This window comes from Halichoerus grypus, chromosome 8 (assembly GCF_964656455.1).
Source record: "Halichoerus grypus chromosome 8, mHalGry1.hap1.1, whole genome shotgun sequence".
Taxonomy (NCBI): domain Eukaryota; kingdom Metazoa; phylum Chordata; class Mammalia; order Carnivora; family Phocidae; genus Halichoerus; species Halichoerus grypus.
The window spans coordinates 130,667,415-130,681,473 of record NC_135719.1 but is presented as its reverse complement, the minus strand read 5'-3'; the positions used below and the strand labels follow the sequence as shown (position 1 = coordinate 130,681,473).

General features: G+C 40.7%; 1 protein-coding gene across 15 annotated transcripts in view; it reads right to left on the bottom strand.

Annotated features, from left to right (window-relative positions):
* Positions 1–3,625: 3,625 nt before the first annotated feature.
* The window catches only part of TSHR (thyroid stimulating hormone receptor), a 155,321-nt gene continuing 144,887 nt past the window's right edge, over positions 3,626–14,059 (bottom strand). For 14 of the 15 annotated variants that reach the window (XM_078054049.1, XM_078054052.1, XM_078054048.1 and 11 more), the window contains 2 exons: positions 8,644–8,832; positions 3,626–7,049 (listed from right to left, as the gene is read on the bottom strand). In XM_078054049.1, the coding sequence (XP_077910175.1) occupies positions 5,636–7,049; positions 8,644–8,832 (1,603 nt within the window). In that variant the 3' untranslated portion in view covers positions 3,626–5,635. The remainder of the gene's footprint in view (positions 7,050–8,643; positions 8,833–14,059) is intronic. The other variant, XM_078054057.1, reaches the window with a different exon arrangement.

Below are 14,059 nucleotides of genomic sequence, written 5' to 3'. Positions count from 1 at the left end.
CGAGGTGGAATATAATAAAATTTAAACCTGGGTCTTGCTAAAAAGAAACAGGGACAACACAGTTTTGTTTTTCTCAAACTTTTACCTCATCTCCTTAGTATGGCCCTTGCTGAGAAACTTGAAGAGCCTCCAAGAGAACTGAGGTTCTTTCAGACTTTTTTGAACTCTGGGGTTAGCCCTTCAGATTCAGATGTAGTGAAAGCAAATGGAGTCATGGGAATAAGTTATAAATAGGCTTTTGTCAAAATACCTCCTGCCTGAGGGGCAGATCTGTAGTGCTGTTTCCAATTGTAAATTTCCTAATGATTAGAATCCTTTGTTTAAATCCTATTATGGTGAATTATTAATACATCATTACGTGGTTTCCTTATGCCCAACCTATTTCTATAGTGCGTTGTGACTCTACCGTGAGTCATTTTGTTGGAACCATGTTGTCATTTAAGACTGAGAGGCACACGACTGACATACAATTAGACTTTTTTATTGTGTGCTGTCAAACAGCAATTGCCATCAACTTCCCAATCCCCTCCATCTAAAAATACTTCAATAAATGAAATAAAATATTCCTAAATATTCCCCAGATAGATCCCCAAATTATACCAAATGGGTGATAGAATCCAAGTTGTTTACACTATCTTGATTACCGTACTTTGTTTAAAGCTTTACTTTTTACTTACTAAATTCATATGACAGATAACAAGTAGTTGCTTACTTTTCCTGCAGCAACTTAAACAGCAAGCATTTATAGGAAATGTGAATTCTGATTTAATGTGATTAGGCTGTCCAATAGAATAAATCATAAAGGGGTTTTACTTTTCATAGTTTTTAGCTTGCCAGATATAGCTACCAAATAGGCACTTTACGACTCACTGGCTTAGATTTATCACATCCTAAAAATCGAAATTTTGTAATGGCTAGATTATTGTTCAAGTCACTTTCAGTGTGATATCTGCCTCCCTCTCTGATAATTCTAAAGACACATTAACTCAACTATCTGATGAAATTGTCCATTATGTACCTTTTTTTAAAATGCCACATTTTTAATGTTAATTATCTTAAAGCATAATACTATTATAATAATTTCCATTCCACTGTCTTTTTAAAAAAAATATTTATTTCTTTGAGAGAGACAGAGATAGTGAGAGAGAGCATGAGCGGGAAGGAGGGGGAGAAGCAGGCTCCCTGCTGAGCAGGGAGTCCTGATGCGGACTCCATCCCAGGACCCTGGGATCATGACCTGAGCCGCAGGCAGATGCTTAACTGACTGAGCCACCCAGGCGCCCCCCATATCACTGTCTTAAAAAAGTATGCACGTGATAAAAAAAAATCAGCGGTACAGAAGAGTACCAACTGAAAATTTTCCATCTGTATTAGTGTCAATTTCCATCTGTATTAGGGCTACCGTGACAAAATACCACATTGGTGGCCCAAATAACAGAAATTTACTTTCTCAAAATTCTGAATCTAGAAGTCCAAGATTCAAGTGCCTGCAGATTTAGTTTCTGGTGTGGGCTGTCTTCAATGGCCACTCTCTGGCTGTGGACCTTTGTGAGTTTTTGTGACCTTTTCTCTGTGAGTGCATGAGAATGAAAGAGATCTCTGGTGGCTCTTTTTCTCATAAGGACTCGGTCCCACCCTTATGACCTCATTTAATCTTAATTATCTCCATAAAGGCTGGGCATCCAAATACAGGCACACTGGGGGTTAGGACGGTAGACACAATTCGGTGTATAACACCACTCAATCCCTAGTCTCAATCTCCAGATTGGTCAATTTTTTATTTTAATTCTTCTGGTGGTTATTTTCATAATTCTGTTACATACTGAAGTACATTTTTTTGGGTATAGATATTTAGACAATATAACTTTTAGCTGACTATAATAAAGAATAAGAAATCCGTTGACAGTGTTATCTGCTAACTCCCAGCTTTAAACAATTTTTGCTAGTATTAATTTTAACTTTTTCAATTGGTTGACTTTGTAACCTTAGGAAACAGACCTTTATTTCTTTTTTTTTAAAAAGATTTATTTATTTATTTTAGAGAAAGAGAGAGAGAGAGCGTGCACAGAGGGAGGGGCAGAGGGAGAGGGAGAGAGAAATGTCCTGTTTGTTCAATTTGGTCTTTTTTGGTGTGCTATTGACACGCAGTTCATTTTCCTCAAATGTCTGGTAATTCTCCTGGTTCACTTATATTTTTGAATGAAAGATAAGGATGGTTAATGTCCGGTTAATCGTGTATGTATCTTTTCCCCAAGATGCCTTTCCCTGACTGGGGGCTGATGGTGATGCCTGTGTTAATGTCCAGGCTTCGTTTTATGATGTGAAGGCAGAAGCAGGCAAGTGGGCTGGGTCTGCCCCTGCCCCAGACCAGGAGCTTGGCCCCATCTACACTGATCACTCATTTCCTTTAAGATCACTTTCTTGATTTCAGCCTAGGGCAAACACTGAACTTGTCAGTTGTTCTAACTGATGTAGTGAGAGGTGATGGGGGCACCACATGAGACAGATTTGCAATTCATTACTCTAGTTAGCCCCTCAGTCCTGTGACCTTCAGGCTCTGGGACCCTGCAGGGAAGAATACATCCCTCCGCAGCTGCGGCCTCATCCAGTCACTGTGTTCTGGCCGCTGCCTTCTCCACTCTGTTATCCATCAGCTCCAGGCCACAGACTCTCCATCTTTCAGAAAGCCACCAGACTGCAGTCTGTTGTTGGTGTCACTCCTCCTGTTCACAGTATGGCTTTGGCTCGGTCCCATTTTATACTCTTTCACTGTCAATTTCAGTGGAATTTGAAAGAAGAAGGTTGGTGGGTGCCAGGACTCAGTTCATCCCTCTGAGCTGGAACTTTTCTATCTTTTAAAACAGAATGCATTACAATCCGGTTTTTCTTGTCCCCTTAGTATTCAGGGTAAAAATCACTCTGTTGTGTTACAATACATTTCCCTCCAAAGGCTGCAAGCGGTTAAGAGTATTTCTTCTCAAACTGTTATTGTTTTGAATTCTTGTGATTATAGTTTTCATTTTTTGCCCTCACTTTTGCCTTATTGCCACTCTCACGGTGCTGCTCTGAATTACACTCTTTTCTTCTAATTGGCTACTTCTGATATAAAGTAGATTATCCATAAGGCAAGAATCAGTAAACTTTGAGGGTGTTTTGAGAGACATTCCTTTGGGCAACCTGTATAAACTTTAAGGCATGAATTTTTGTGATATCTATTATGATTGGCTTAAGGCCCTTTATCCTTAATGATTTGGGTCTATCTTCAGATAATTGAAAGCTGCTAGATAAATTTAACTCTGACCAACTATTATAGATTTATCATCTTCATTAGACCACTATTTAAATTCCTAATGTCAATACTAATCATATTTTTTCTCTTAGCCATCACTACCTGTCAATGGATCATAATTCAACTAATCATGAGTAGGTTTTTCACATAAAGACCATTTATAATCAAGATACAATTTTATACTTAAGTTATCGATAGTCAACAATTTATTTACTAATATGAATTCAGTAGCAAATTTGCGAATTGTTTTTTTCCTGTCTTGAGTTGTAACACAGATAATGGTGACCCTAAAAGAAGCTCACAAATTAGAAAAGCATCACTATCAGACTCAGCACAATCATTTCATAGGAAGAAAATTTATTTCATGTTTGAATGCAAATTTTAGTAATAATTGTGTTGAAGTTACTTTTCTAGGGTTGTTTCCAAAGTGTTATTTCAACTACTCAAGATAAAACACATTATTTATCAGGATGTACTATTTCAAAATGTCACAGGTGAGAAACACATGTCAAAAGGTAACACAACTGTTTAGTTTCATTAGTTACAAGTGAACTAGTGGATAAGTCATGATTTCAACTGTGTATAATATTTCTTTTTTTTAAACTGTGTATAATATTTCTATGAAGATGTCCAAGTCTCAATGATAATCAGAAATGGGTATTGCTATGGGGATATCCTAGGGGAGTAAGGGGCACCATCTCTGGGGGCCCATTGGGCCCACTAACCCTACTCCACAGACTTAACACAACAAAAGCTTCGAATTCCTTGGTGTGCTTCATGAGCACTGAGAAGCAAATGCCATCTCTGTTTGGGATGAAATTAAGGGGCTGTTTTGACAGAAAATCTGGAGAGTACATCTATGGATAAAGATTGATCCTAACCATTTTAAGTAAGGGAGTACCGTTGGGGAATAGAAATTATGTCCAATGATCAACAGGTTGGAAAGAGCTAGCAGTTTCAGAGAGAAGAAACTTCTCTTGATAGCTTTAGTATTGCTTTCCTTGAGTGTTTGATAGCTTTAGTACCTACTGTGGGTTGGAAACAAATCAGTAAAGAAACCAATCCCTGAAGACAAGTTAAATGTTTTCAAGTGAATCTTCACAGTGAAGTAGTAACTGTAGTAACTCTGAATAACCAAAATTTGCAAAACCACATTTTATTCTATTTTATTATATGAATACCAATCTCTTTTTGGCCTGATAATTGTAGCTGTGTAGATCTAGTAATTCAATGAGTGATTCAGATCCAGCCCAGTATGGTTGAGACATCATAACCAAAAAGTAAACAAAGAAGAAATTTCCTGGGTCATATGTCTAGGCTCCAAAGAGAAAAAGATGGTGGTCCTACAAGATAGGAAAAACAGATTCTTCTTTCTTAGTGCTTTTCTTTTTGGTCATGGAAACATGTTTTAAGGGAAAGGGATATACATAGAGTTTTAAAACTGGAAGAGGCCATCAAGCTCTTTCATTTCTAGATTTAGAAGTGGCCCCGTGATTTGCCCAAGGGCCAACAGTTACCTTGTGTCCAGCCTGCTTTATTAATCAATGGGTGATTTAGTGTGCTCTGCTCATAATTCCCACTTGCTGCTACTTAGAAATAGTTCTAGAGTTCATGTCTTTTCTGCTATGAGACCAGCCAAGAAGAACAATTCTTAGTTTGCTCAGCCACATAAGCTGAAATCTTGCCAGTTTTTTTTTTGTTTTTTTTTTCCGGGCAACACATAATAGTTGGGTCACATCAGGTAGATCCTTGTGAAGAGATGATTAATAGTTTCAGAGTCTGAAAAAAACAACTCAAAGCTAAGCCTTTCCCCTCCTTCACCTCATAATAGCTGCTCCATGCATGTATCCTGTTGGACTTTTCAGTTTTGAGGAATTCACATTGTCTTTGGTTGTATCCAGGAACATGAAGGGGGACCAAGCCAACATGGGGCTAATTTTATATTGTGGTCACCAACTAAGTTAATAGCATTTGCCATTTGCTGGATCTTTATAGTATGAAATGCTATCTATAAGTGAGAAGCTCAGTGTTGATCTGGTTCAGTTGATCTCTGTTGCGCATCTTACACAATATCACTGCGGTTAGCATCAAGCAAGTTTTCTAGAAAGTGTCAGTTATTTTGATATCACCTGGGATTCAGATGTGCTGGTAGCCTCTCTTCCTTCTGGGAGGTAATGATTAAGTGGTAATGCTATCCCCTCTCCAGAGATGAACTTTTGCCCCATGAGACATCACCTGCACAAGGGTTAGGTCAGCTGTCTTGTGTATATAATGGGTTTGGAATACATGTTCAAGAAACCAGCATTTTAGAAGTCCCCCTACCACTGTGAGTAGTGTAGGGTCAGCTTACAAAACTGTTTGGTTATACTCTTTTGGGATTTGGCCCTGCTTATTTGGGGTTAGGTGGGAGTTTTCAAGCAGTTCATAGTCATCCTGCATGTTGGGGAGACTTTGCCTCATGTCCCGGGTAACCTTTTGGACCTGAATGCCAGTGCTGTTCTTTGGAGAAACCCTCTGGCCCCGGTATGCCTGGGCCTGACGTTTACAGATGCCAAACTTGCTAAGCAGGATAAATACATCCCTCTGAAAGGCCTTCGTGAAAATAGCATAGAGAAATGGATTGGCACAGGAGTTAAGTGGATAGAAGAGAACCAGCAAGATTTTGGAGTTGGTAACGGTGATGAGAGGCTTGTTCATCAGTGCTGACAAAGCATAGAATGAGATTGGGGCCATGCACATGAAGTCAGTGAAGATCAACACAGCCATCCTTTTGGCAATTTTGGTGTCTTTGTCCCCTGGGTTGTACTGGGGATTTCGGACTGTGATGTAGATCTTCACATAACAGGAGCAGACAATGATAAAGGCAACTATGTTGAGCAACAGAACAAGGATAATATATGCCAGGGCAAGAGGTGTCTCAGTGTCCATGGGCAGGCAGATGCTGACCTTGGCATAGCTGCTTATTCCCACCAAAGGGAGCAGGGCGAGCAGGAAGCAGCAAACCCAGCCCCCAACCATGATGGCATATGCATGCCTGAGGCGGATTTTCCGGTCCAGGCGCATGGCGAAGGTAATGGCGTACCAGCGCTCCAGGGTGATGACTGTCAGTGTATACACTGACAATTCACTGGCAAAGACAGTGAAGAAACCAGCTGTGTTACACCCAGGGCCTGTCTGCCAGTCGATGGCATGGTTGTAGTACTCAGAATGAGTGTAGAGGTCTACGGAGGCGATGAGGAGCAGATACATCCCCATGCAGAAATCTGCAAAGGCCAAGTTGCACATGAGAAAGCGTGGGACAGTGAGTTTGTAGTGGCTGGTGAGGAGGATGATCAGGACAAAGACATTGCCCAGGAGAGCCAGCAGACTAACAAACCACACCACGATTCTCAGGAACTTGTAGCCCATTATGTCTTCACAGGGGTTGAACTCATCTGACTTGGGAGTACACACCATGTCTTCATTGCCCCCACATACAGTGTAGTCATAATGGCTATCAAAGGCCTGTAGGGTCTCTTCCTGTGGGTTTTTTAGCTCCTGGCCAAAACCGAGGATCTCATCTTCTTGTTCTTCAAAGAAGACATAATAATGAGAGTTGCTGTGGGTATCCTGGAACTTGGAGTTGTCCTTGTACCCAGCATGGCTGTCACCCAGATACTCCTCGTACTCCTGGTCAAAGGGGCCATTCAAAGCATTCACAGATTTTCTCTGACGCAGGCTCCGAATACTGCTCTCATTACACATTAAGGACTCAAGGATTCTGCAAGGCAACAGAAATAAGTCACTGCTTGTTGAAAACCCCTAACGGTTCCCATAACACTCAGCAAAGTATATGGAATACTTACTATGATCTACATGATTTGACAAGATTTTACATGATCTAGTCAGGCCTTTTCTCCTACATCATTTCCTATACCCCCCCCACCCCACTCAAGTGTCCTTTTTTCAGAAAGCCTTCCCTCATCTCCCTAAATAAATTGTCCTACCTTATGTTTATTTCTTTTATAGTAATATCTGATATCTTCTTATTTGCTTGCTTATTTTCTGACTTCCTCTACTAGAATGTAAACAAAGTGCAAGAGGGCTCTTGTCCGACCTATTCATTGCTATGGGATAGGACAGTGCCAAGCACATAGTAGGTGCTCAGTAAATATTTATCGAACAAATAAATGGATGCTATCATGCAGGCGTACTCATGGAAGTGAGATTTAGTTTTTCACTAGCCCACCCTACTGAGATCACAAAGGATTTTTTGTTGATTTATCTGTTGTGCTCTGGTTAAAATACCCAGTGGACTGCCTATTCCAACCTGTTTGGGGGTTAATGAGAAATCTGGGCCCTGCCCTTGAAGGCCACTCTAGCCTCCCACCCATCCCTTTCCTAGCCAGGGCCACACGGCGTCAGTATCAAGCCTGCTGTCACCACCCCCGTACCCGATGTCTGGCTTTTGGCAGGTGTTAGGCCCGTACTGGTCTTCTTTGCACAGCCATTCAACTTTCCCTTTTGCTTCTGCCCCACAACTAGATTTCAGTTTGTTTCTGACCGCAAATATGAGTCAGAAAGTCAGCCAGTAGATATTGTATAGACACTGAGAAGAAGTGAATAAATGAGAAATGAAGGTGGTGTTAGGACAACGGGATTACACGAGACACAAGGGGGAATAAAGCAGGGTAAAAGTGTAGGTGAAGACAAGATGCAGAGAAAGCATGGAGAGAAGAAGGCTGTCCCTCCTTTGCAGCTTGCAAGGATAATAAAATAATTCACAACACAGCTGATATTTATTGAGAATTTAAAATATTCCAGGTCATGGCAATAGGTGTTTTCTATTCAGTTTCTCATTTAATCTTCTCAAAACCTCTGTGAATGATAACATTACAATCTCCATTCACAGAGGCTTAGGGAAGTTAAGTAAGTAGGCTGGAATATCACAACTGGCAGACCTCGGGTACAAAGCCAGCTGAGTCCAAAGCCCATACACAGGTAACCAGTAAGCTGTGACATTTGCAAAGTCTTAATTGCTTGTGTTGCTAAATTTGTCCTCATAGTTGTGTCATCTAATATGTGTTGCAGGACCTAATATGTATTGAATCTGGAGACTAGGAATCATGTAGTATAATCTCTACAAGATTCTACACGACCCCCATACCTCCCTGCTGTGATCCAGTGACACTGGTCTTCTCATCTGCAGTCACTTTGAGTCTGCAGGGGCATTGTGTCCTATGGAGTTCATGTTTCTTATGGATGCTTCAATTCTTTCCACCTGGCTTTCAAACCACAAACCTTCCCCAAACCCAGATATTACTTCAACTTCCACCAACACCTCTTGTCGCTTATTCCAGACACCTGCCATTTACCCTCTGATTTTCTTCTGATTCTTAAAAGCACAGCAGTGGCTCGGATAAGAAAGGTCAGCCCGTGTGAGGTGAAGGAAACTCAAGGAAAGTGGAAGCTTCTTTAGAGTCCACGTGTTTCTTGCTATCAATTCCTTCAGGTGCTCTAGGCCTTTGGATGGCAGGGCAGCGACGCTGGTGTAAGAGACGTCCCTGGGAAGGAGAGAACACAGAGCTGGTGAGCAGCCAGAGCCTTCTACTTCTTGACCAGAAGGTCAAGCGGGCCTGAGATTAATAGGGGCTTGCTCCTTTCTGCTCTTGAACATAGACTCAGTTCTTTAGATACTGCCACTGGTCTAAGGAGGGATATTTGGCTTCTCAGTTGATATGTTACCAGGGACTCCCCATTTTTATTACTTAGAATTCCAGTATGCATCGATACAAATAACAGCAGACATTTTATTTTATTCATTGCAATAAATGCAAATTCTTGGAATCAGAGACAGGTATCAGTTTTACTCCAGAAAATTACACCATATAACTACTAAAGGGTCTCCAGAGGCAAGAGAAATATATTTGAACAGGCTTAAAGGGGCCTGAATTGCTCTCAGTCTCTTTGGGGACTAAGGATTTGGGATTAATAAGCTGTTCACTGATATGGACCAAAACTGGTATCATGGACCTCTTCTAATGATGCAGAATTTGGGACTCATACCAGTTACATGGTGAATTCATGACTGAGAACAAACTCCCAGAGTTTTTTTAGAAGGCTATAAATGTATTTCATGGAAAGAAAATGCCAGCATTTATATTAATAATTTAAGATTATTTAGATTAATAATCTGAGAAGTGAGATTCAAGATACTTCCAAAAACAATGAGGAGGGTGGTAAAGCTGGGGACATAGACATTAGTGTTAGTTACTAAGGTAGAATTAATTCACATTGCAGTGTGACATTTCCTGTTCTTTTCTCAGTCCCAGGGAGTCCAGGTTATTATATGTCTTGCTCCATCATTTTTACTTGCATTGAATAATAGCTTGAATAAAACCATGAATATTTAACCTAATATCTCTCATTTTATATTTTATAAATTAAAATATTCACTAAATATTCTTATATTTTATATATTTTATAAGGTTTTATAATTTTTTTTTTTTTTTTTTTTTTTTTTTTTTTTTTTAAAGATTTTTTTTTATTTATTTATTTGAGAGAGAGAGAGAGAAACAGCATGAGAGGGGAGAGGGTCAGAGGGAGAAGCAGGCTCCCCGCTGAGCCGGGAGCCCGATGTGGGACTCGATCCCAGGACTCCGGGACCATAACCTGAGCCGAAGGCAGTCGCTTAACCAACTGAGCCACCCAGGCGCCCAAGGTTTTATAATTTTTTAAAGATTTTATTTATTTTAGGGGCAGAGGGAGAGAGAGAAAGAGAAGCAGACTCCCTGCTGAGCATGGAGCCCAGTGACAATGCGGGCCTCCATCTCACCACCCTGAGATCATGACCTGAGCTGAAATCAAGAGTCCGATGCTTAACCGACTGTAAAAAATTACAATTTTTTAATAATTACATTTAAAAATGTTTAATATAATTAGTAGTATCTTATTAGCAAGAAAATGCCAATATTTACAGCTTCTTCCTCCATATCATTGTAATTTGACTTAGCTGGGATTTACATTCTCAGGGTTCAAGGCTGCTAGAATTTGCTAGTCATTTTTTATAAACATGAAGCTCTCACAGTAACCCCATTCTTACTACAGTGATTCTCAGGGAAGGGTGTCACATTTGCTAGTCTATTTTGTATGTACTTTAAAAATTCTATAATTTAGCATTTCCCAAACTTGCCTGGTGGGAAGAATTACCCTTGGTGCTTATTACTATGTGAACCCAGGTAATTTTTAACATTAAGCAAGTATGTTTGGGAAACTGGCATAAATGAACAACTTTGCTGTATTTGCTGAGACCTGAGGGAGTTTGGAGCCAGCCATAAATGCAGTTGGGAAGTAAATGAAGCTAGATGTTGCTCTCCCGCCTCGTCTGTCCTTTTGATGCAGCATTTTCTCTTTTAGCCATGCTGTTTTTGAGGGGTTGCCATCTTTCTGCCTTCAGCTTTCTGAAAGCAACTTATGTGTCTCTTTACCCAGTGATGCTTTCATGTCAGTGAAACAAGAGAGCATCTCTTGGCTCATTTTCCCTCCTTTGCTGTCTGTTGGATACACTGATTGCGTGTGTTCATCTGAAAGAGTTTATCCTTCCAAGTACTGTGTTTGCATTTTAATAGATATTTCTTGAGAGAATACTGAAGGGACCATCCCACTTACTGAATGGCAAAACACCCCAAAACTAAGTGGCATCAAACAACAATCTTTTTATTATTAGCATAGCTTTTGTGGGTCAGGAATTTGAACAGGGCATGGCAGGGATGGCTTGTCTCTGCTCCATGGTGTCTGGGGCTCAGCTGGGAAGACTTGAAGGCTGGGACAAGTCAGTGACTGGGGCTGCTATTATCTGCAGACTCCTTCACTTGCATATCTGGGCCAGAGCTGAGATGACTCAAAGCTCAGCTCAGCTGGGATTGTTAATGTGGCTTTCCGTGGGGCTTGGGCTTCTCATTCATGGTGGTCAAGTTCTGAGAGGGGGCATTTTGAGAGGAAGCATCTGGGGTATCCCAAGAGAACTTGTAGATTTAAAGGCAGGGAACATAGAACCTATCTCACAATGGGAGGAGTGTCAAAGAATTTTGGGCCTTATTTTAAAGCTGCTACAAGTGGTGGGGATAGCATTGAGGCAGATATTTGGTGAAAACTGGGAATTTATCACTCTGCAAATCAGTGTTTCTTGTCCAGGAATTACTTGCAATACAGACTCCTGAGCCACACCCCAAACCAACTGGATTAGATTCTCTGATGGTGGGGCCCAGGAATCTGCATTACTTCAGATACTCTCTAGGTAATTTAGAATCTCACTTCAATTCTCAGAACATTTTTTTATGAAGTAGGTGGATGTTAAAGCTAAGACAAAGAAAAGGAGGCATGTTATATCCAAAGAGATTCAGCAAACCAAGGGTGGAGCTATAACTGTAATTTGGATCTATAGTTTAGGTTCAGTGCCCTAGGAACTTTTCTCTACCCCTTATCATCAGGTCTCTGGAGTCTTTTTTGAACACAGATCCAGGTGTGGCAATACTCCAGGGACTCATTAGGAATCTGGGAGGGAGGAACTGATTCCATGGTTTGTCTGAGTGTCTGTAACAAGCATATCTCAGGTGGCCTCCAGTTGGGTCCCAGTGGGGCTGAATTGGGAGGGTGCTTAGACAGGCATGGAGAAAAGGAGGTGTTGGAAAATGTGTGTAAAACTTATGATGAGACATCTGTAACATAATGAGAACTTGGCATATAGTAGGTGTTCAACAAATGTCAATTTCTTTCTTGCCCAACTTGGGGTTTATCTCAGCACAAGTCAGAAGCAAGGAACCCGGCAAATACAGCTCCAGGCCAGATCTTGACTTGTATATCCAATTGCTTATTTGACATCTCATCCTGGATGCCTCATAGGCAACTCCAACTTAACAGGTCCATCCCAAACTTAGCTTTTGATCTTCCATCCCCACCCAACCTACTCCATTTAATCTAGGGAAAAACAACAACAACAACAAAACTTCTCTCCCCCCAAATCCCCAAATCCATGTAATTACATCTCCAGTATAAGCTCTCTAGTCCAAGCTAACATCATCTCTTGGTGCAATAGCTTTCTTGTCTACCCTTCTTCCCTTCCAGTGCATCCTCCACACAGCAGCCAGAGTAGTCAGATGTAACATAGGAGTTGAGTAAGGTCACTCTCCTGCTTAAAACCTTTCAGTGACCTCCCAATGTACCATAAATAACATTTACTCTTCCCACCATGCCCTTTAATGTCCTGAAGATCTGGCCCTTGCTTATACCTCCAAGCTCATCTCAGGGGCCTCAGGCGACTTACAGCCCAAATTGGAATCTCTCTGGAGCCATCTCACTCCCTGTTGGCGCGAGCCACTTGATGTAGCTCTAACTATCCATTAGACCTGCTGTTAACCTAAAGTGCTCCTGAGCTGCTGCCCTTTCCTAATGCAGGCTGCTCCACTCATGCTACTTTGGTACTTTATAGAGTCAGGCAAGGGGAACAATTGCTTTTCCCCCTTTTTTGGGATTTAACCTCTCTTGCAGAGATCTACAATTTTAATCAGACAGTCTGGCTGCTATCAGAAAGGAAGGTAGGAGTTCCTTTACACTTGAAAATGGTTGTAGCACTGCCTCTCCACTCAAAAAATCCCTAATGGAATGATTCTTGCCTCCAAGCCTACTGGTGTTTATGTCCTATTTTCTCTCCACCATCTTCTAGGACTTGTGTTCCCATGGAGTCTCTCTTGCCCTTGCCCTACATTTATGCCATGCATATCTACAGTAAGATGCAACTGAACTATACCCTCTAATCAGATGTTAGATTAGCTGTTTAAATGTCTGTAGCTGTCCACAGTCTCATGGTTCTCATTGCTACCACCTTAGTTTAGGTCTGAATTACATTTCACCTGAACTGTGCCAAAACTTCCTTATTGGTCTTAGAACCCACCTTCAGACTTAAGACAGAATGTTCTTTCTAAAACTTGGATCTCACTGTATTGCTTTCCAGCTTGAAGCCATGGTTCCTCCAATGTCTACACAATGTAGTTCAAGCTTCTTAGAGGAGTATTCCTTGTCCCCAGTGGGAATTTCTTCCTGAATCCTGTGTAATGTTCTTGATTTTTTCCATTTCACTGGAGCACATTTTTGAGTAATTTCTTAGAAAGGCTATATCTGAGATATTTTCTACAACCTTGCATGTCTGAAAATGACTTTTTTCTACCCTTATATTCAGTTGATACTTTACCTGGCAATAAAATTTTGGGTTGCAAGAGTGTTTCTTCAGAATTCTAAAGGCTTTACTCTTTTGAATTCTAGCACTCATTGTTGCTTTTGGTAGGATTGATATGATTCAGGTTCTTGTTCTTTGGTCATTAACTTGTTTTTATTCACTGGCAGTTTTTATGACACACTCTCTCTCTCTCTTTATTTTCCAGCTTTACTGAGATATAATTGATGTATAACATATATAAGTTTAAGGTGTGCAACATGATGATTTGGTACATGTATATTTTGTGAAATGATTATATGGCACTCTCTTTGTTCCCGGTGTGAGATTTCATGAAGGTATGCTTGGTATGGATCTTTTTGCACTTCCTGTGCTGGCCCCTGGGGGTGGGGGTGAAGCCTTCAGTCTGGAGAGCTGTGCTCTTCAGCTTTAGGACAATTTTTGGTATTGTTTCTAGGATAACTTACTCCTCTCATTTTCTTTGTTCCCTCTCTGTAATTCCTAGTAAATGAAAAAGGAACTTCCTATATTCATCAGACTTATCTCCATTTTTTGCTTGTAAT